The following is a 19,911-nucleotide window of genomic DNA, read 5'->3' as shown; positions in this document are numbered from 1 at the left end:
ATGCATTTTTGTTTTACATTCTATGTCATTGTATGAATACATGTGTGTGACCGTGCATTTGTACACAAACACAAGACGAGTGATATGCATGCATCTTTCATCATGAGGTATTGTCACTATCCAATATATATAGGAGCACCTACAATGTAAGATGTCAAAAAATAAAGGGAAAAAACTCCTACAATGTACTAGTATTTTTACAAGATTGAGATCAATCAACTAAGTAGAAACTAAAAATGATATTACATCAATTTACGAATTACGATATTTGTATTTTGTACATTTTTACTCGATGGTACTATATTTTAACTCGGGATGCGTGGAGTCAAGATGGAAAGACTTGTTTTGTTGATCTTCCGATGGTAAGTTAATTTTAAACACTTTACGAGTAGATGCTACATACGTTTACGAGGCTATTGGTTTGAGTCAATCAAAATGCAACGACTAAAAAAATTAAATTGTATTCGTCTTATTGGGAAAGACTGATTTTGACCCATCCATTTGAAAGTTTACCCTATTATAAATACCCCATCTTCTAAATTTCCATTTCTCAGTCACACTAATCTTACAATCTAGTGATTAAAGAATTTAACTAGGAACTAAAACTTCAGAGAATGGGAGGAAAAGGTGGTAGCGGTGGAGGAGGAGGAGGAAAAGGTGGTAGCGGTGGAGGAGGAGGAGGGAAAGGTGGTTCCGGTGGAAGTGGAGGAGGAAGGAGCGGCGGTGGAGGAGGGAAAGGTGGCGGTAGCGGTGGAGGAGGAGGAGGAGGAGGGAAAAGCGGTGCGGGTGGGGAGGAGGCGGTTACATGGTAGCGCCAGGCAGCAGTGGGTCTTCTTACATATCAAGGGATAACTTTGAGAGTGATCCGAAAGGTTACTTTGATAATCTCCACGGTAGTGGACAGGGTAACAAGTGAATTTGGTCTTTATTGAATATCTATGAGGTGAAGATGCTTATTATTACCAAAGTATATTATTATGTAATGAATAAATACAACGAGATTTTGCTTTACTCCCTCTTGAATATATGGTCTCTAAGTGAGTATCAACATGGATTATATCATGGAAGAAGTGTACATACAATTCAGGTTTTGGGTTGTATAGTTACGAGGAATATTGTAGTTATGTACTTATATTTGTAACAAAATTTGGTTTGCTACAAATTTGTTTCGAAACTTTTTTTGCGCCTATAGGGTGGTAGCAAAACACCGTTTGTGAGAAATCGTAGCAAATTAGCTACAAATTTGCTATAACTGTTATTGTATCTCTTTGCTTCAATTTTGTCTCAAAAATATTGTAATTGATTGTTACAACTTCTTACAAACTAAGTTGTGGTTAATAGTTACGAATACTACAAGTTTGTTGTGACAAATTCGCTACAATTTGTCATTAATAAAACTGTGTTAATTTGCGTCGATTTTGTTTCAATATTTTTGTAACAATTTGTTATTAATACCCACAAACTACCTTGTTGCTAATAATTACGCAGAGCTACGTTTCCTACGAGCTACAAGCTAGAGGCAGATGGTATTATAACGAATAGCCACAAAAAAAATATATAACACCATGCATGAAGCAAATAAATTATTAGCTAAATCTACTACTAAGAAACGCTGGAGAGGTGGGTGATACAATCCCACTAATATAGGAGAAATAAATAACAAAGCAATAACGAAATAGAGTATCTATTTTATATCTTTAACCTAGTTGACATCGGTTCATTTCGGTTATATGCTTATCAAAGAGAAATAATGTGAATTCAGAAAACTTATAAATGGTTCCTGAGGTCAATAAATATCGATCTTCATATACTCACCACATAGCCCCATTTTGTCTCTCAGGATGAAGAACAAGCATGAGTCTCCAGGATTCAGCGGCAAGGAGAGCGTCAATTGTATTTTGGCCTGGGTTATTTCCTCTTCCACGCCCACGACCCATTCCTAGTCCTTGTGGTAGTCTCCCTCTTCCACAATTAACACTAACACCTCCAAGTCCACGTCCTCCACGTCCATCACCACCTACACCTCCACGGCCGTCACCACCTCCACCTCCATGGCCGTCACCACCTCTAATAACAGCCTGCAACACATATGCACAACCATTCAAAAATCGAAACCGCTTCAACTAAGCTTGTGATGCCCCCAAAATCTTGAACTAAAATGAGTGATGAAAAACGAACCTTGAGGGAAAGAAGCAAGAGACTTGCCACAAGCACCTTCTAGGAACTCAACATCATCAGCAAATGAGGTAATACAAAAGAAAGATAAGAAAAACGAGAGCAAACGCTAAGAGATTTGAAAATAGAAGATGTTTCTCACCAGCATTCTCTTCAAGTGAAGCTCAGTTGCAATCCTCAGGTATAGATCCCTCCCAAGTGAGTTATGAAACGTTACAAAAGGTCTTGCTTCCGCTCCACCAGCTGCTCCCTAGTTTTCACAAGTTCATCAAACCTAATCCTATACAAGAATTCAGTATTATGTGAACATTTGAGAGTGAAGGTAGGCCACAAACCTGAAGAACTGGAGTTTCAACCTCCAAATATCCAAAAGACTCAACTGTCTTGCTTATCTCTGAAACGATCTACTACAACAAAACAGAAGAAGAGTATCATTGATTTGTAAAAATAAAATAACTCCAACAATCTCAAATGACAAAAAACTGGGAAAAATCTATTGATACATCGTGAGGTAAGCATTTTGTCTAGGGATTGTCCACCAAAGAAACTAAATGCGCAAATGAGAGTTCGAATATCCTGATAACATACTTTTGCCCTTCTCCGGAACACATCAGCCACTTCAGGATCAGCAATCATATCAACATACCTAGTAAGAAACACAGTAAGCAGAACTCAAATAAAACTCATAGACTTTCATTTAAGAATCAGACCCACCAATTTTACTTCGATAGAAGACAGAGCTCACCGTTGGCGGTAACGTTTATTAATATCAGTTAGACCATGATATTTGTCTGGCAGTGGAAGGAGAGATTTTGTGAGAAAATTGAAAAAGAATTCACACATATAGAAAGCTCCCCTGTAAATTTCAGAGACGAAATAAACAGTTAGTAAACAAACCCCATAAACATTAAACAATGCTTCTCTACCAAGATTATTTATCTTACTCGAAGGTTCTACCTTTCTCTGTCCTCTTCTCCGTACTCGAAGGTTCGTGTTTGAACTGTGAAACAAAAACACGAAAATCAAATCAAATTGGCGGAATCAAGAAGCGACGCAAAGTTAACGTCATTTTTTGAGAACCTTAACTACGTATTTAACATCGTTTCTGTTTTGTGATACTAAGAAAATATTTGACATCATTTCTTAAGCGATGCTAAATTTAAATGATACTACCCAAAACTAAACGATGCTAAAAATTAATTCTTCCATCACTTAATAGCAATATTAAATATTTAGTTTCACTGGGTTTGACATTGCTTTTTTACAAGTTTGCTACATGATTTTTTAAAAAAAAAATTGATCACTATTAATATCTCACCTTCAAAAAGTATTCTAAAACACTTTTTATCTTTTGTTACAATAATAAGTAGTAGTAAACTAAAAAAAATATTATTTAAAAATTTAGTTACGAATTTACAATACACAGTAGTGGATATATTTGTTATAAAAATGTTGTTACTTATTTGTAGCTAAATTACCACAATAATAATTAGTAACTAATAACTACAAATTTATTTAGGAGTGAAAATAGTAAGTATATTTTTCACAAAAATATAGTCACTTATTAGTAGCAAATTATCACAAACTTTATTAGTATCTAAAGTTGTCACTATTTCTCACAAATGGCTACACATTTGCTACAAGTTTTTTTAATTTAAATCTTGTCACTAATGTGTAACTAATCGTCGCAAATATTTGCTACAAATTATGTGTGTCACATATATTGAAGCTATATCATCCATATTCATGATATTTAATTATCACATAATCTCCTCCTCTTCATTGTTTGTGACAAGATAAAAGAGAACTGCGACGAATTAGCACATGACAATAGTTTTTAGTCTTTACTTAACAATTACAAGAAACTAGAAACGAACACTTTTGATTCATGTTCTCACATGAAAATGGAAAGATTGGTTCTTCAGAGCGAGAGACCAGAAATTACTTCCCTCCTCGCTAGTGTTTGGAGGGTTTGTTGCCCTTCTAAAATTCAATATTTTATGTGGCAGGTTTTATCTGGATGTATTTTGGTTTCAACAAATTTGGGACAACGGGGTATTGCTTGTGATTTAGGATGTGTACGGTATAGTGTTGATGCGGAAACAATAAATCATGCAATTTTTGTTTTTCCTCCGGCCCGTCAGGTTTAGGCTCTAGCACACGTGCTGGTGGAGCCAATTTCCTTCCCGACGGATTCAGTGTATGCAAATGTTGATCATTTTTTTAGGGCAGCAGAATCCTGGGGCTCATGTTGCGGCTTTCCCTTGGTTTATGTGGTATATTTGGAAAGCAAGGAATGCACTCGTTTTTTGAAAATATTGTGGAGCGGCCGGAGGATATTGTTATGGTAGCAGAGGGTGAAGCATCAGCGTGGCAGCAGGCTCAAGCAGAGGTTGACCTGGAGACCTATCCCACTATCCCCGTAGTTTCAGGGATACCAGTTAGGGTGGCTACTGCTTCCCTCCCTACGGTTTTTTTCGGGATATCGTTGCTTTATAGATGGATCTTGGAAAGCAGGTGACCCGCTTGCATGTGCTGGATGGTGTTGTACCTCGTTCCAGACTGCATCGCCGATTATGGGAGCCAAGATTTTCCGGCGAAGTTTATCTCCATTACATGTTTAAGTTGAAGCGTTCCTTTGGGCGATGCGCTGCATAATCAGCCATGATTTCAGAGAGGTGGCTTTCTATACATACTGTTCAAATTTGGGTGAAGATGGTGTCTTCTCCTTCCGACTGGCCAGCGTTCTCGGCGTACCTTGACGACATCAAGATTGATAGGGAGTAATTTTCATCTTTCTCTTTATCTTTAGTTTCTAGATATGCTAATGTAAGTGCAGATTCTTTAGCACGCCAAGCGCGTACATCTCCGCATCAAGTTTTGTTTGTAAACAACTTCCCACCCAATTGGCTCGTTTGAGCTGATCTTTTGTTGACAAAAAAAAAGATGTAATTGTTAATATATGTCTTAAAAATAATATTCATAATACTACTGTTTAACTACAATTTATAATTTATATATGTTATATAGTGTTTCATAGAAGGATCATGAAAAAGAGAAAAGTTAAAGTATATATTACTACATATTTTTTATTATAATATATTGTTGAAATTATTTAAACAATATTGTGGAAAAAAGGATTATTTAAACAGTATGTTACTATAGTAATAAGACCATTACTTATAGCAAAGTCAACTATATATGGTATTTTCATTAAATAGTTAAGATAAATTATATATTTTTTTTTTTTCTTTTTTGGAAAATAAAAAACTGATAAGTAGTCTAGAAAGAAAAATGTAAGATCTTACTTAATTATTTTGATAGATAATTTTATGTTGTCGTATATATTAATTTTATTGTCATCATCTAAAAGTAATAGTTAACAAAAAATAGTTTTATATTTGATAAGTCAATTTTAAAATAATTTATTAAAACGATATCACAAAACAAATATCTTATACTATAAATTTAACCAGTTTTTATAAAAAAATCATGAAAAGAAAAGTGTGTGAAATTTAGTATATATTTTTATTTTCTATGTATTGTCTCCATTTCTGATCATTTTAATATAGTATTATAATTAGCAATGAATTAATTTTTGAAATTTCTGTTATATCATAGGGTGGTAAAGCAATTATGTTATGATACCATTATTTTTTTTTCAATCGATACCATTATGTTTTTTTAGTACATATGTTAGACAATAAAACGATAACTTATAAATTACTATTAAATACAAATTTGAGTTGTGTCTTTAATACAATATATATGATTATTGGATATAATGTGAGTTTTTTTATATATTAGAAAATCTTTTCTATTTTTAAATTAGTCTATCATAATTAATTTGGTTGCAAATTTTACTTTGAAATGTATGAAACCATTTTAGAGTAATAGGACAATTAGTTACAGCAAAGTTAATAAGATTTTGTATGTACGTTAAATAATTAAGATAAATTAATTTATTTATAGTTTGTTTTTTTTTTGGGAAAAAAGCCTGATAAGTATTCTAAGAAAAAAAAGTGTAAGACCTTACTTTGATAGATAAATTATGGTGTCTTGTATATTAATTTAATTTTCATATATAAAAGTAATAGTTAACAACAAATACTTTTATAATATGTTTGAGAAAAAAAATTATAATATGATAAGTCAATTTTAAAATAATTTATTGAAACGACATCACAAAACAAATATCTTAAACTCTAAGTCTAACTAATTTTTAATAAAATTCATAAAAATAAAAGTTTGTCAAATTTAATATAAATATGTTTTTCTTCTATAAATTGTCTCTATTTCTAATTATTTTAAAATAAATAGTATAATTAACAATAAATTAATTTTGAAACTATTGTTTTCTGTTATTTCATGGGGGAGATAAAACAATTATATTATGATACCATTTTTTTAGTACATATGTTTTAAAAACAGTCAAATTGTAACTTATAGAATACTATTAAATACAAATTTGAGTTGTGTCTTTAATACATTACATATGATTATTGAATATAATGTGATATATATATATATATTATAAAATCTTCTATATTTTTAAATTAGTCTATCATAAATTAATTTGGTTTCAGTTTTTATTTAAAGTATTAAACCATTTTCTATTTTTATTTGGTTTCAATTTGTTTATATTTTTTAGTTGGGTTGATCAGTATTTTTTTAATGTTCTATGGTGTATGATTTCATTATGAAATATATTATATGGTAAAACAAAAAAATGGAAGGAATATATTTTTGTAACAATGTTGAAAAAAATTCAAAAAGCAAACTATACAACAATTATCTTTTTTTAACAAACTAAACACCAAATAAAATAAAGTCAAATAAAAAATTAGAATTTTAAATTTAAAGTTAATGAGAATGGCATGTATCACAAAAGTAGAGTGCCAAATGTCATATTGTTAAGAAAAATTAGAAAATACATTCTCTGTTATATAAGATTTTAACAAGTCAAGATAGAAGTAGTAATATAGTTTTTAATGTATAAGTTAAAGGGTGAAAGATAGATAAATTAACACAAAAATTATGTATGTTAACTTTTAAATTTGGATGTGGAAAACGACAAAATATGGAAGCCGTGGGATAAGTAGATTGGACAAGCTGTCCAATTTGATTTCTTCGACTATACGATATACACATATTAAAATATTCAAGAATATCGAACTAGTTTTGTGTATTATATATATTGAGATCATTCTAGATTACGTCTTGATTGGTGTTTGCGATATGATTGACGCGAGTATCACGTACGTGAACGATTTAGTAGTTATGCAACTAATCATTCACTTATTTGTTTTTTAAATAAAAATTAGGTATCATGGGAAAGGAGAGAGATTTGTGCTGTCGAGTGGGAGAGACCACGCACTAGTGAACGAAGCGTCGGATTTTTTGAAAGAGCATTTACAGATTCCACCGTTTTGGCGTCAAGACGCGAATAAAGGAATGGTTCGGAACAGTGAAGGTCGTTGGATTCAAGCCGAGCGTCTTCGTTCTGAAGATCATCATTCTCCTGACGTCCATCACCATCTCTCTCAGCTTCGTCTTGATCATCCTTCTTAAAGCATACACACATGTATTATACTCGTTTTCCTAATCTGTAAATTTTTTGTGTCCGTCTGTCAATAAAAGAACTTAGAATCTCACCGCACGCACTTGCATGCTTTGATTGATCAACGTCCCCTATTTCTTTACCGTTAATTCATGCAGTTTTTATTTTTATTTTTACATTCTATGTCATTGCAAATTTGAATACATGTGTGTGAGCCGTGGGGACATAAACTGTGGCCGGAGGTAAAAAAAAAAAAAATCTCCAATTCAATAAAATGAAATGTCAAAAAATAATAAACACTAGCTAGTAATATAACAATGTTGTCAAAAAATAAAAAACAAACAACAAACTATATATTAAAAAATCATTTCCTTTCTTCTTTACAATATCGTTACCTGGACAGATGCTATAAATATCAGATCATGATGCAGTACTAATGTGTTTTATATTAGATTGTTTTCATTCTTACCGCTGTTTTTTTAATATCAATACTAAAACGCTGAATTTTCAGCGATTATCAAAGCTCTGCTTCATTTGATTTTTTCTGTCGCTTCGACAGTGACAACTTTTTATTTATCCGAAATGCATATCATCTTGGGCTTTTTATTTGTGTCGCAGTCGCTCCACCTGCGATTGGAAAAAGAACATAGCCAATGTCTATTTTTCTTTTTAAATTAATCAAAGTATGAAAGAAGCTTAGGTAAATTAATCAACGACATTCCAAGTTGCTTTCTTTTTTTTTTTCTTTTTAAATATCAAAATCACCTAAAATTCAATAATCAATTCTCAACAAATCTCAAAACCCAAATCCTAAAATCCCAAATTTAATAACCAAATCTTTTAAAAATTACAGTCAAATCTCTCAAAATTCTAAACAATAAAAATTTCAGTAAATCTCCTAAAATTTCAAGTTCAATATACACCCCCTAATTTTCGAATGAGTTATTTGAACATCCAAAATCAAAGTCATCCTTTACTCTTCAAAAAGTTAAATTAAAAATATAGCAAATACTATGATTTAAAGATAAAATCACATAAACACATTATTGAATTGGGGTATATGTCCATAAAAATGTAATTATGGAATTTCTATGATATGTATATTATTTTTGTTTGTTAATAGACAAATAAAATTTAGCACAGCGGTTCTCATAGTATTTTACAAAGGTAAATATTAGTTTTAATCATTTTTTGTTTTTGGAAAACGTAAAAGAGTATTACATCAACAAATTTAACAAATCACCTCTTAAATAATAGAGAAGATATAGGAATGTATTTTAATTACATAAATAGTAGATTATACAGTTTATATAAAAATAATATCCACGTCACAAATATAGTTCATGAAAATTTCTTAAGTTTCAAATATCTTCAACTTAATTGATGTAAACAAATAATATATTTTTTTCAAGTCTAACCGAAAATATTATTGCGAAGGATATTTGTTGGACATCTACAAATAACTTTAGACTGTATAACAGTTAAGTTAAACTTGATTTTACAGTATAGATGTATAAAGCAAAGAATGTTGAGTAATGTAAACCAAAAGAAATAATCAAAATGCATTTTTTTTTACGTACGCATAATTCGATTAAAAGTCTTTTCGTTTTGCTGTGCACAAAAAATTATTAAATTATCTAATTTTGGTTTACTACATGAACTTTCAAATTTAGACCAAAAAAACCATGAACTTCGTGAGAGGCTATTTGATATATCAATTTTTGTTGATTAATCATTGAAAACACCAAATATTGTTTTTTTTTATCAACCACACATTAAATTAGAAAACAACACCAAATATTGTTGATGAAACCAAAAACAACATACCGTTAAATGACAAGGTAACAATCGTTGATTGTTCAGTTATCTCATTTAACAACATGTGTATTTTGGCTTGGTCAATGATATCCCCTTTATAATAAACGGAAGTACACAACATTTTTTTGTAGACTATATAATTTTAATAAGTTGGTTACAAATAGGTTATAAATTAATATGTTATCGATTAATTGGTTACAAGTTAAATAATGGATGCAACCTTAATTGTTTCCAAATATTTTAAAGATAATATTTCAAATTTATTTTCGGCAGATTTTATTGCTAGCCCACATTGTTAACCAATTTATTAAAGAGAATAAAAATATATTGTGAAGTACAAAAAAAGAAATAAAATTTTGGCAATTTATCACACTTAATCGTGATTTTCGAGATCTTATTCTGCAATTGAAAATAAAATCTTAATGAAAATCTTCCAACCTTTCAATATAAATCATGCAAATCTTCTTTCACCAGAATACATTGTTCATATTCATACCGAAAATACAAAATAAAAATAGCAATGGAAGGAATTTCAATCCGTGCTCAAGCACGGATCCTATAATATTTAATCCAAAAAAATTATTAAAAACAATCATAAAATTTATATTAAAAACAATCATATAAAATGAATTTCAAAATTCTTTAAATGGCTAGTCAACAAATAGCTAGTCAACAAAATTTATGTATTAGCTAGCCTTCCATGAAATTCATGATTTTTTTTGGTCTACATTTGAAAAAGTTAATGTATTAAACGATATGTTTTCCGCTTTGACCCAAAAAAAAAAAATGATATGTTTCCCGAAACGAAAAGGTGCGACAGGCTTTTTTATTTTTCTCCATCGTTACAGGTAATGTGACACTCAACGTTTCTCTCAATCTCTCCCTCTCCGCCGTTCACGTTTTCTCTCAATTCTTTCCCAGAGAGATAGAAACAGAAACCACCGGAGATTCTGAGTAACTCACGTCCTCAATCTCCGTTACTGTGAAAACAAAACAAATAAAAAATTCGAATTTTTCATTTTCTTGAGAATTAAAAAGTAGGATTATTTTAATGGTGGGGTTTTCGAGGCAAGAGAGAGAGAGTGAGAGAGATACAAAAAGGATGAGTTTTCAGGATTTAGAGGCGGGAAGAGGGAGATCATTAGCTTCTTTAATGAATATCAATGGTGGTGGTCGACAAGATACGACTCAAGCTGTTGCTTCAGGTGTCTTTCAAATCAATACAAGTGTTTCTACTTTCCATCGTCTTGTCAACAGTCTTGGTACTCCTAAAGACACCCTTGAGCTTCGTGACAAGCTGTAAGTACTAAGTAGTTCTCAAAGTTTTCTCCTTTTTCTGGGTTTATAAGGTTCTTGGAATGTAAAACTGTTTCTTAATTTCAGTGGTTATAAATGGTTCAATTTGCTTGGTTTGTGATTTGTGTGTGTGTGTTTTTTAGGCGCAAGACGATATTACATATCGGACAGCTTGTGAAAGATACGTCGGCTAAACTTAAAAAAGTCAGTGAAACTGATCATGAGAGAGGTGTTGATGTGAGTGTTTTTGATTTAAGGAATGATTCTTTGTTCTTCTCTTCATTTAGTAGGGAATTTGATGGTTTTGTTTTATATATATTGGTGGTGGTGGGTTAGCAAAGGAAGAAGATTGTGGAGGTTGCAAAAGACTTTCAAGCTGTATTGAATGAGTTCCAAAAGGCTCAGCGTCTAGCTGCTGAAAGAGAAACTGTGTATGCTCCTCTTGTCCACAAGCCATCTCTTCCCTCAAGGTTTGATAATGCTCGTTCAAGAGTTTGTAAATGTTTTTATGTTTATTTTGTGGTTTTGGTGTATTAATTACTTGGCCTTGGTGAGATTAGCTATAGAGCCAGTGAGGCATATGTGAATGCAGAGAAGGATCCTAGGCAGCAGGCTCTTCTTTTGGAATCAAAAAGGTAAGTTGTGTACCGACAAAAGTCTCCATCTTTGTTCGGATTCCTGACGCATCTACTAAATTGGTTTTGTTACTCCTCGTGTTGCAGACAAGAACTTGCACTTTTGGACAAGAAGATTGCGTTTAATGACGCTAGTATTGAGGATAGAGAGCAAAAGATACAAGCAATGCAGCAGAAAATTGGCGAGGTGCATGAAATCTTCAAAGACATGGGAGTGTTGGTACACAATGAAGAAGCCATGATTGGTAAAACTGATTCTAAATCCTGTCATCCCAAAACGCTTACTTATGTCCTCGTATTCTCGTTCTAACACTTTCTCTTCATAGATGTGAGTGCAGAGAAGGATCTAGAGCAGCAGGCTCTTCTTTTGGAATCAAAAAGGTAAGTTTTGTACAGACAAAAGTCTCCATCTTTTTTCGGATTCCTGACGCATCTACTAAATTGGTTTCTTGTTCCTCTTGTTGCAGACAAGAACTTGCACTTTTGGACAAGAAGATTGCGTTTAATGACGCTCGTATTGAGGAAAGAGAGCAAAAGATACAAGAAATGCAGCAGAAAATTGGCGAGGTGCATGAAATCTTCAAAGACATGGGAGTGTTGGTACACAATGAAGAAGCCATGATTGGTAAAACTGATTCTAAATCCTGTCATCCCAAAACGCTTACTTATGTCCTCGTATCCTCGTTCTAACACTTTCTTTTCATAGATGAGAATGCAGAGAAGTATCCAGAGCAGCAGGTTCTTCTTTTGGAATCAAAAAGGTAAGTTTTGTACAGACAAAAGTCTCCATCTTTGTTCGGATTCCTGATGCATCTACTAAATTGGTTTCTTGTTCCTCTTGTTGCAGACAAGAACTTGCACTTTTGGACAAGAAGATTGCGTTTAATAACGCTAGTATTGAGGAAAGGGAGCAAAAGATACAAGAAATGCAGCAGACAATTGGCGAGGTGCACGAAATCTTCAAAGACATGGCAGTGTTGGTACACAATGAAGAAACCATAAGTGGTAAAACTGATTCTAAATCCTGTCATCCCAAAACGCTTACTTATGTCCTCTTATCCTTGTTCTAACACTTTCTTTTCATAGAAGAGATTGATACTCGCATGAGTCGCATCCATAACTATCTCGCTAGAGCCTCCAAGACTCAACGATCAAATTCTTCACTGGTATAATATTCAAACTTTTCTATATATCATGAATGGGTTTTTTGGAGAATCAGACCAACTTATAAACTTCTTCTTTCCATTGTTTCTTTCATGCAGGCTTGCTTGCTCTTGGTAATTTTTGGTATCGTGCTCCTGATTGTCATTGTAGTGCTCGCGGTTTGGTTTTTCACAACTCATGAACGTATGGACAAGTGGCCCATAATCTATCAAGAAGTATAATGAGCGTATGTTTGTCACTTAATAGTGCTCATGCAAGGATTGAACTATTTTTCTTTTGTCCCTTAATATAGAGCATTTTGGTTTGGTTTCAGTTTCAGTAATATAGAGCATTTTGGTTTGGTTCAAAATTTAAATTTTTTTTGTGTTTTTTCTTAAAATTTTTTTTACTTGTTCTTTTGTGTTTTTTGTATGTTTGTGTTGGATTTTGTATAGTGTTATGGTTCAATTCCCTATCACACCTACAATTCCTGAACGCATATCAGACTAGTTAAAGTACAACTTCAAGTACTCGATAACTAACATTGCTTTGTGAAACGCCAACACGGAGTAGTCCAAGCTCAATGATAAACCTTGTGCTGTGGGCTTCAGAGTATGACGATACCCTCTTGTAGCTGCAATCCCGAAATGAAAGTCTTCATCAGGCTCAGTCTCACAAGTAAAAAAGCTTTTACCAACAGTGATCATACACTTCGAAGGATGCTCTTTCATCACAACATCCATCCCTTGCAATACATCACGCGGATTCAAAGACGTACTCCCTGTCATGTACTCTTTCAAGTCACGTAGCTTCAGCTCATTCACCTGCTTCATGGTAAATGTATAGCTGCTACCTCTCATCTCTTCAGTTCCCGGGAACTCCGCCTTGAATGATCACGTAGGCAGTTCAGCCGCGCTGAAAATGTTCTGACCATCATAAGTAGTCATAGCAAAGGGAAACTCTTGGGGATTGTCGGTGAACACCTTGTCCCTGACTATAGCTAGCTCAAACCTTGATATCTTCTTAGTAGGATTATCTTTTTTGATTTCAACATCATAATGTCTTATGACACTATCCGGATTAAAGTTGACTCTAAAATGATTGACAAATAGATTAACACGCCGCAAAACCACAACACCGCCTCTATCAGGTCGCTTCATTGGTTCTTTCCTATCAGTAGACGCTGATATACTCAAATTAAACCCTAGAGCTACTCTCTCAGATTAAAAGGTCACTGCAGTATTTAGGGGTCGAATTCCACAAGGACTCAAGTCCACACAATAAATTATAGAGTTTTATGAATTACACTAAACAAGATAATTTAAATTTAAAAGGTAATGCAAAATATTAAATTAAACTGTTGTAAATTCAGAAGATTAAAAAGCTAGGCTTAGGGAATTTCTCAAGAAATTACAAATTATTAAATCAAGAAATAATTAGGATTCAAGCAATTAAGAATAGATCTAGAACTCTAAACTCTTTTGTAAAATAAATCAGTTCTCACTGCAAATATTATCTAAATTTAAAACCAGAAAATCCAAATCTCTTTGTAAAATTCTAGGTTAAAATCAGCTTTAAAAACATGTTAGATTGTTCACAAAATTACTAAATCAAATCTCTTTGCAAGAAGTAATTTTGCTCATCAAAAGGTTTTATCAGAAAAATCAATTATATTCTCATATCAATTTATTTTCCTAAATTATTAATTCTAGGTGATCAATCAAGAATTAATGTGGAAAAACGGCTTTTTCATACATGGACAAAGCCCATGTGTTTGATTCATACATCGGACTATGGTCTGTGCGTTAAAATACATTGACTTTAGAAAATAAAAACTACATACCTCAACTATTGTTTTTGTGCTAACATATACAAAAACGTGGTTAATTAGTAACTCTGTTAATTTCTCCGTTAAGCCAATCTGACTTGGAATCCACGTGTGAAGGTAGAAGCAAACGACGTCATTTTGGTTTATTTGAGAGTGTTAATTTTTGCCCAAAACGACGTCGTTTCTCATTTGTCCCTAAATCTATCTCTCTTCCTCGAATTGATCTCTCTCGCAAAAGAACCCTAGCGTTTGGGGATTTCGGGGTTTCCGGTTAATCGGAAAAAATAGGAGCGGCGGAAGTTAATTGCGATGAATCTCGATGTTACCGATGAGACGAGAGTCGAAGAGCCAGTTCCTAGAAAGTAAATTTCTCCTTTTAACATTTCTGAATTTTGTTATTGTTGATCCGTTTTGCGTTTTAATGGTAGATGTCGATAGATAGTTTGAGTATTTGTTGTTCATAGTTGCATAGAGTGATTGATTATTAATGGGTCTGTTGGGGATACAAAAAATCTCGGTTCTTTATTGTTCCACTCCAAAAATTCACACAATTTTCTTTATTTTTTCAGCCCTGATGCTGATGATGATGCTACTTTCCAGATTTACCATGGTGGAAAGTTTGTCAATGCAGAAGGTAATGTGGCTATATATGTTGGAGGTGAGAGTCACACTCTTGAATGCAAGCCGGAAGCAGTTATTACAAATATGTTGGAGTCTCTTGGGGTGTCTTTGTTTGGTCATAGGATCTGGTACAAACTTCCATTTGAATCTTGGAGAGAGTTGAAGCTGCTGTATAATGGGTCTGAGAATTTTCAGAGGATGTGTCTAGCTGCTATGTTTACAAAATCCGTTGAGCTATTTGTGGAAAAGGATGAGACATCTGAAGCAGATAATGGGGATAGAGGTCGTGATGATGATAATGGGGATAGAGGCCGTGATGATGATAATGGGGATAGAGGTCGTGATGATGATAATGGGGATAGAGGCCGTGATGATGATAATGGGGATAGAGGTCGTGAAGCAGTCAACGAGGAAAGAACTTGTGATGGTGAAGATGATGTTAGGCCAGGTTATGTTAGAGGCGGTGATGATGATGAGGAAGATGATGTTCGAAATGGTGATGATGAAGAGGAGAGTTGCGATTCAGAGTCAACTCCATTGAATTCAGATGATGAGGATGATGGCCAAAAAAGTATTAGATACAAAAAAAGAAGTGGCGAGATAAGATTGGGGCAGGTATTTGACAGCATACCGCTACTCAAAGAAGCTGTGGTTGATTATTCTCTTCAAACAGGAAATAATGTGAAGTACACAAGGTGGGGATCCGAGAAATCTGAAGTGAGATGCGCTCTTGGTGGTGGTTGCAACTTTCGAATCTACTGTTCTTTTCAAAAACTCAACAACATGTACCAAGTCATGACTTGTGATGATGAACATTCTTGTGTCCCTAACAAGTTTAGCAAGGTAGTGAAGGATGGAGTCATTGCTAAGTTATTATTGAATGACATTAGGAGAAATCCTAATTACAAGCCAAAGGCGTTACAAGAAACATTTGAGGACCGTTACAACTTGGTGGTGACAAATGATCAGTGTAGAAAGGCGAAGGCTAAAGCAATAAAAGCCATACAAGATGAACATGATCAGCAATTTGTTCGACTGAAAGACTACCGTCTAGAGCTCATAAAGTAAGTTCATGTCCTATTTTAACTTTTGGAACTTGTTGTAGTTTGACTGTTTAATATTAACTTTGTTTCTTGTTTTTGACAGTTCTAACCCGGGATCAACTGTGGAGGTGGGGACAGTCCAAACTGATGATGGTATTGAGAAGTTTGACACATTCTACGTATGCTTGGCAGGACTCCGGAAGACATTTAATGCTCATTGTCGACCCATAATTGGGATAGATGGTTGTTTCTTGAAGAACAATGTCAAAGGTCAGCTGTTGGCAGCTATTGGAAGAGATGCCAATAAACAGTTCTATCCGGTTGCATGGGGTATTGTGCCTATTGAAAATACAGAGAGTTGGATTTGGTTTATTAATCTTCTTAAAGCAGACTTGAATCTGGGTGATGGAGAAGGATTTAGTCTCATCTCAGACCGACAGAAGGTATGTTAACTTATCTACTTGTAATGCAATATATAATATGAGTTTAACATCTAATTGTAATGCTATGATATAACTTTTTATAGGGCTTGCTTATTGCTGTGGAACAAGAGTTGCCCAAAGTAGAACATCGCATGTGTGCTCGCCACATATATGGGAATCTAATCTCTTTGCAAGAAGTAATTTTGCTCATCAAAAAGTTTTATCAGGAAAATCAATTATATTCTCATATCAATTTATTTTCCTAAAGTATTAATTCTAGGTGATCAATCAAGAATTAATGTGAAGAACAACCTAAGATGAAGATCTAGAAAGATAATGAATCCTAAATAAATAGATCTAATAAATCAGAAAATCCCTGTGAAAAACCCTAAACCTAACAAGCAAACTACTCAGACATGTTTAACATAATTCTGAATAATAAGCAATGGAAATTAAAAGAGTAAAAGGGAGTTCAAGAATTCTTCTCTCAAAGCAGATCTCTCTCTCCAAAGCTCTCAAAATCTCACAGGGTTACAGGAAAATAAAACTTGCTAGAAAATAACTTCCGGGTTTTAAAAACCTAAAAATACTATTTATATGTCCTAAAACACGTCAGGGACTTGTGTTGCAAATATGAAAAACTTCGGGTAATTTTGTAAAGCTTCCAAAACTTGGCTTCTTTCGTAGACAAAACACGGTGTCGACCGATGCTAAAGCAGTTTCGATCGACACTCCCTCTTTGTTCTGACTCCAAGTTCGTTTCTTCAGGAGTAATGCTCCTAAATGATCCAAATTGCTCCATTTTGCTCCATCCATGCTAAAATCCTAGAAAACCTGTAAAGACTCAAAAACATCCTAGAAAACAAATCAAAAGACTCTAAAAGACTCCTTATATCATGGTTAAAAACCACAAAAACCATGATATATCAGGCGCAACTTGTACAGATGGTCTTGGATTCATCACTTCAGCAACTGTCAAATTAATATACAAACAACTCTTAGCTTAAACAAAAAAATCACATAAATATGTCTGATGATTCATAATTAAGTTGCAATCATTTATTGTAATTGTTTTATGAAATTTCCCCCAAACTCAATTCCCAAAATTGAAGCTATGAATATATTGAGAGCATACCAGAAACGGGTTCAGAAACCACGACGGAGGTGGATGGAGAAGCCGAAGCTGGAGAAACATGTGGGTTATGACACAAAGCTCCCCTACTGGCGCCTCCAGCATGACTTACTTGTGTCACCTGAGCCTGCGGCGGCTAAGGAGCCGCCTGTGGTCGAGGTTGCTGAAACTGAGTCCCACGACCATTGTGACCAGATGGAGGTCCCCACTGACCCTGGCTTCTGAAATCATGTTGCTCACCACGACCTTGACCACGATTTTCGCCGTCTTGCTCTATGCCGCGACCACGACCACGATCTCCGCTGCCATAACCGCGACCACAGTTTCCTCCTCTTCCGCCGTAACCACGACCTCCACCACCACCATCGCCACGACCTCCGCCGCCTCTACCACGACCATCACCACGATCACCTCGGTAACCACCACGCTCCAATGGATTAGGATTTGATTGGATCGTAATGGGAAGACACTTTAGTGAAATAAAATAAATTGATTAAACGCATTGAAGAAGATTGGTATCACGGCGACGAAGAAAATAAATCTACCAATTGATTAAACAAAACTCTTTTGATTTGCTTTGTCCACATAAGATGTGAAAAAAAAAAGCTGACATGTATTAATTGTTTTAGTTTGATAGATTGTTGATTTTTTCTGAGGTGTCAGTTCAATACTGAGGCTGATGTGTCAGAAAAGGAGAGCAACACATTGTACTTTTATTGTATTGATGATGATTCTCTTTAGATATATAAGACAACTAAATCGGTTAATCTTTCTTATGACATGTATCTTCTATAAATTAAAAACTGACGAGTTTAATCAAGATATGGAATTTAAGTAATGATCATCGAATGACTAAGAACTAATTAATAGTTGGCAACGACAATGGAATTAAAAGCGAGAGAACGACAAACAACGTTGTGAAGAGAGAATGTTTAACGATGAGGTGGTGGGCTAGTGGTTCTAACCTTGGTGGAAGAGTCATCCTGTTGGTCTAGGCCAGAGATCGATTTTTCCCAAGCGCAAAATTACTCAGCTTTATTCCTTTGGCCACATGGGTATGTGCCAATTGCTTACGGCCCATTTGCATACCTGGTAGAGACCCTACCCGTGGAATATCCTCTCCCCCAAGAGATTAGTCTCGGAAAAAAATGTTTACCCTAAATTTTACTGTATAATGTTTAAAAATATATAGTCTTCAATTTTCTCCAAAATTGTGAGGTCGTAGGCCAAAATTTCTTTTATTCCCATTGAGGCACGGCTCTCTGTATGTGAACGTGCATTTGCACACAAACACCAGACGAGTAATATGCATGAATCTTTCATCATGACTCATGAGGTATTGATCTTCCGTACCTACTCACTAGTCACTATCCAATATATACTCCTACCCCTACAATCAAAAAAAAAAAACCCCTACAATGTACATATATATTAGTAGTATTTTTTACAAGACTGAGGTCAATCAACTAATTAAAAACTAAAAATGATACATATATCAATTTACGAATTAGGATATTTATATTTTATACATTTCTACTCGATGGTACTATGACTCTATTTTAACTCGGGATGCGTCGAGTCCAGAGGAAATACTGGTTTTGTTGATCTTCCGAGTCCCGAGACTCGAGTTAATTTTTTTTCCACTTTACGAGTAGATGCTATATACATTTACGAGGCGGTTGGTTTGGGTCAATCAAAAATGCAAAGACTAAATTAAATCGTATTCGTATTATTGGGAAAGACTGGTTTTGACCCATCCATTTGAAAATTTACTGTTATAAATACTCCATCCTCCTAACTATCTTATTTCAGTCACACAATAAATCTTACAATCTAGTAAAGAATCTAACTAAGAGCTAAGACTTGAGAAAATGGGAGGAAAAGGTGGTAGCGGTGGAGGAGGGGGAGGGAAAGGTGGTTCCGGTGGAAGTGGAGGAAGGAGCGGTGGTGGTGGGGGAGGGAAGAGTGGCGGTGGAGGAGGAGGGAAAAGCGGTGGCGGTGGTGGGGGAGGCGGTTACATGGTAGGGCCAGGCAGCAGTGGGTCTTCATACATTTCCAGGGACAACTTTGAGAGTGATCCCAAAGGTTACTTTGATAATCTCCACGGTAGTGGACAGGGTAACAAGTGAGTTTGGTCTTTATTGAAAATCTATGCACTGAAAGATGCTTATTGTATTGTCATAAAAATTAAGCTAATGAATGAATAAAATTAGATTTTGCTTTACTCGTCTTGCTACC

General features: G+C 34.3%; 4 protein-coding genes across 5 annotated transcripts; 3 read left to right on the top strand and 1 right to left on the bottom strand.

Annotated features, from left to right (window-relative positions):
- Positions 1-1,670: 1,670 nt before the first annotated feature.
- On the bottom strand, positions 1,671-3,204 carry LOC109125581 (lysine--tRNA ligase, chloroplastic/mitochondrial-like). Its single transcript, XM_087458315.1, has 7 exons — positions 3,133-3,204; positions 2,921-3,031; positions 2,764-2,821; positions 2,511-2,579; positions 2,318-2,425; positions 2,179-2,214; positions 1,671-2,078 (listed from the first exon to the last, which is right to left on the bottom strand). Exons 2-7 carry the CDS (start codon positions 3,016-3,018, stop codon positions 1,812-1,814), a joined length of 636 nt encoding a protein of 211 aa, XP_087314441.1. The 5' UTR covers positions 3,019-3,031; positions 3,133-3,204; the 3' UTR covers positions 1,671-1,811.
- A 4,217-nt stretch (positions 3,205-7,421) lies between these two features.
- LOC147940912 (uncharacterized) lies at positions 7,422-17,525 on the top strand. The gene is made up of 6 exons (XM_087458314.1): positions 7,422-7,667; positions 15,025-15,478; positions 15,587-16,140; positions 16,223-16,562; positions 16,646-16,738; positions 17,472-17,525. The coding sequence occupies exons 1-6, from the start codon at positions 7,630-7,632 to the stop codon at positions 17,523-17,525; spliced, it is 1,533 nt and encodes a 510-aa protein (XP_087314440.1). The 5' UTR covers positions 7,422-7,629.
- On the top strand, positions 10,357-13,126 carry LOC147940913 (uncharacterized). Of its 2 annotated transcripts, none has more exons than XM_087457731.1 (11): positions 10,357-10,852; positions 10,993-11,086; positions 11,186-11,319; positions 11,410-11,484; positions 11,572-11,729; positions 11,811-11,865; positions 11,952-12,109; positions 12,191-12,245; positions 12,332-12,489; positions 12,574-12,650; positions 12,747-13,126. In XM_087457731.1, exons 1-11 carry the CDS (start codon positions 10,605-10,607, stop codon positions 12,867-12,869), a joined length of 1,335 nt encoding a protein of 444 aa, XP_087313857.1. In that variant the 5' UTR covers positions 10,357-10,604; the 3' UTR covers positions 12,870-13,126. The 2 variants fall into 2 exon arrangements, with proteins under 2 accessions (XP_087313857.1, XP_087313856.1); XM_087457730.1 differs by having other exon boundaries at positions 12,571-12,650.
- A 1,980-nt stretch (positions 17,526-19,505) lies between the features above and the next one.
- LOC104700427 (uncharacterized) lies at positions 19,506-19,897 on the top strand. Its single transcript, XM_087457732.1, has one exon. It carries the CDS (start codon positions 19,545-19,547, stop codon positions 19,800-19,802), a length of 258 nt encoding a protein of 85 aa, XP_087313858.1. The 5' UTR covers positions 19,506-19,544; the 3' UTR covers positions 19,803-19,897.
- Positions 19,898-19,911: the final 14 nt, after the last annotated feature.

The sequence above is a fragment of the Camelina sativa genome, chromosome 7, assembly GCF_030686135.1.
Source record: "Camelina sativa cultivar CO46 ecotype springtype chromosome 7, ASM3068613v1".
Lineage (NCBI taxonomy): Eukaryota > Viridiplantae > Streptophyta > Magnoliopsida > Brassicales > Brassicaceae > Camelina > Camelina sativa.
This window is presented reverse-complemented; position numbering and strand designations above follow the sequence as displayed.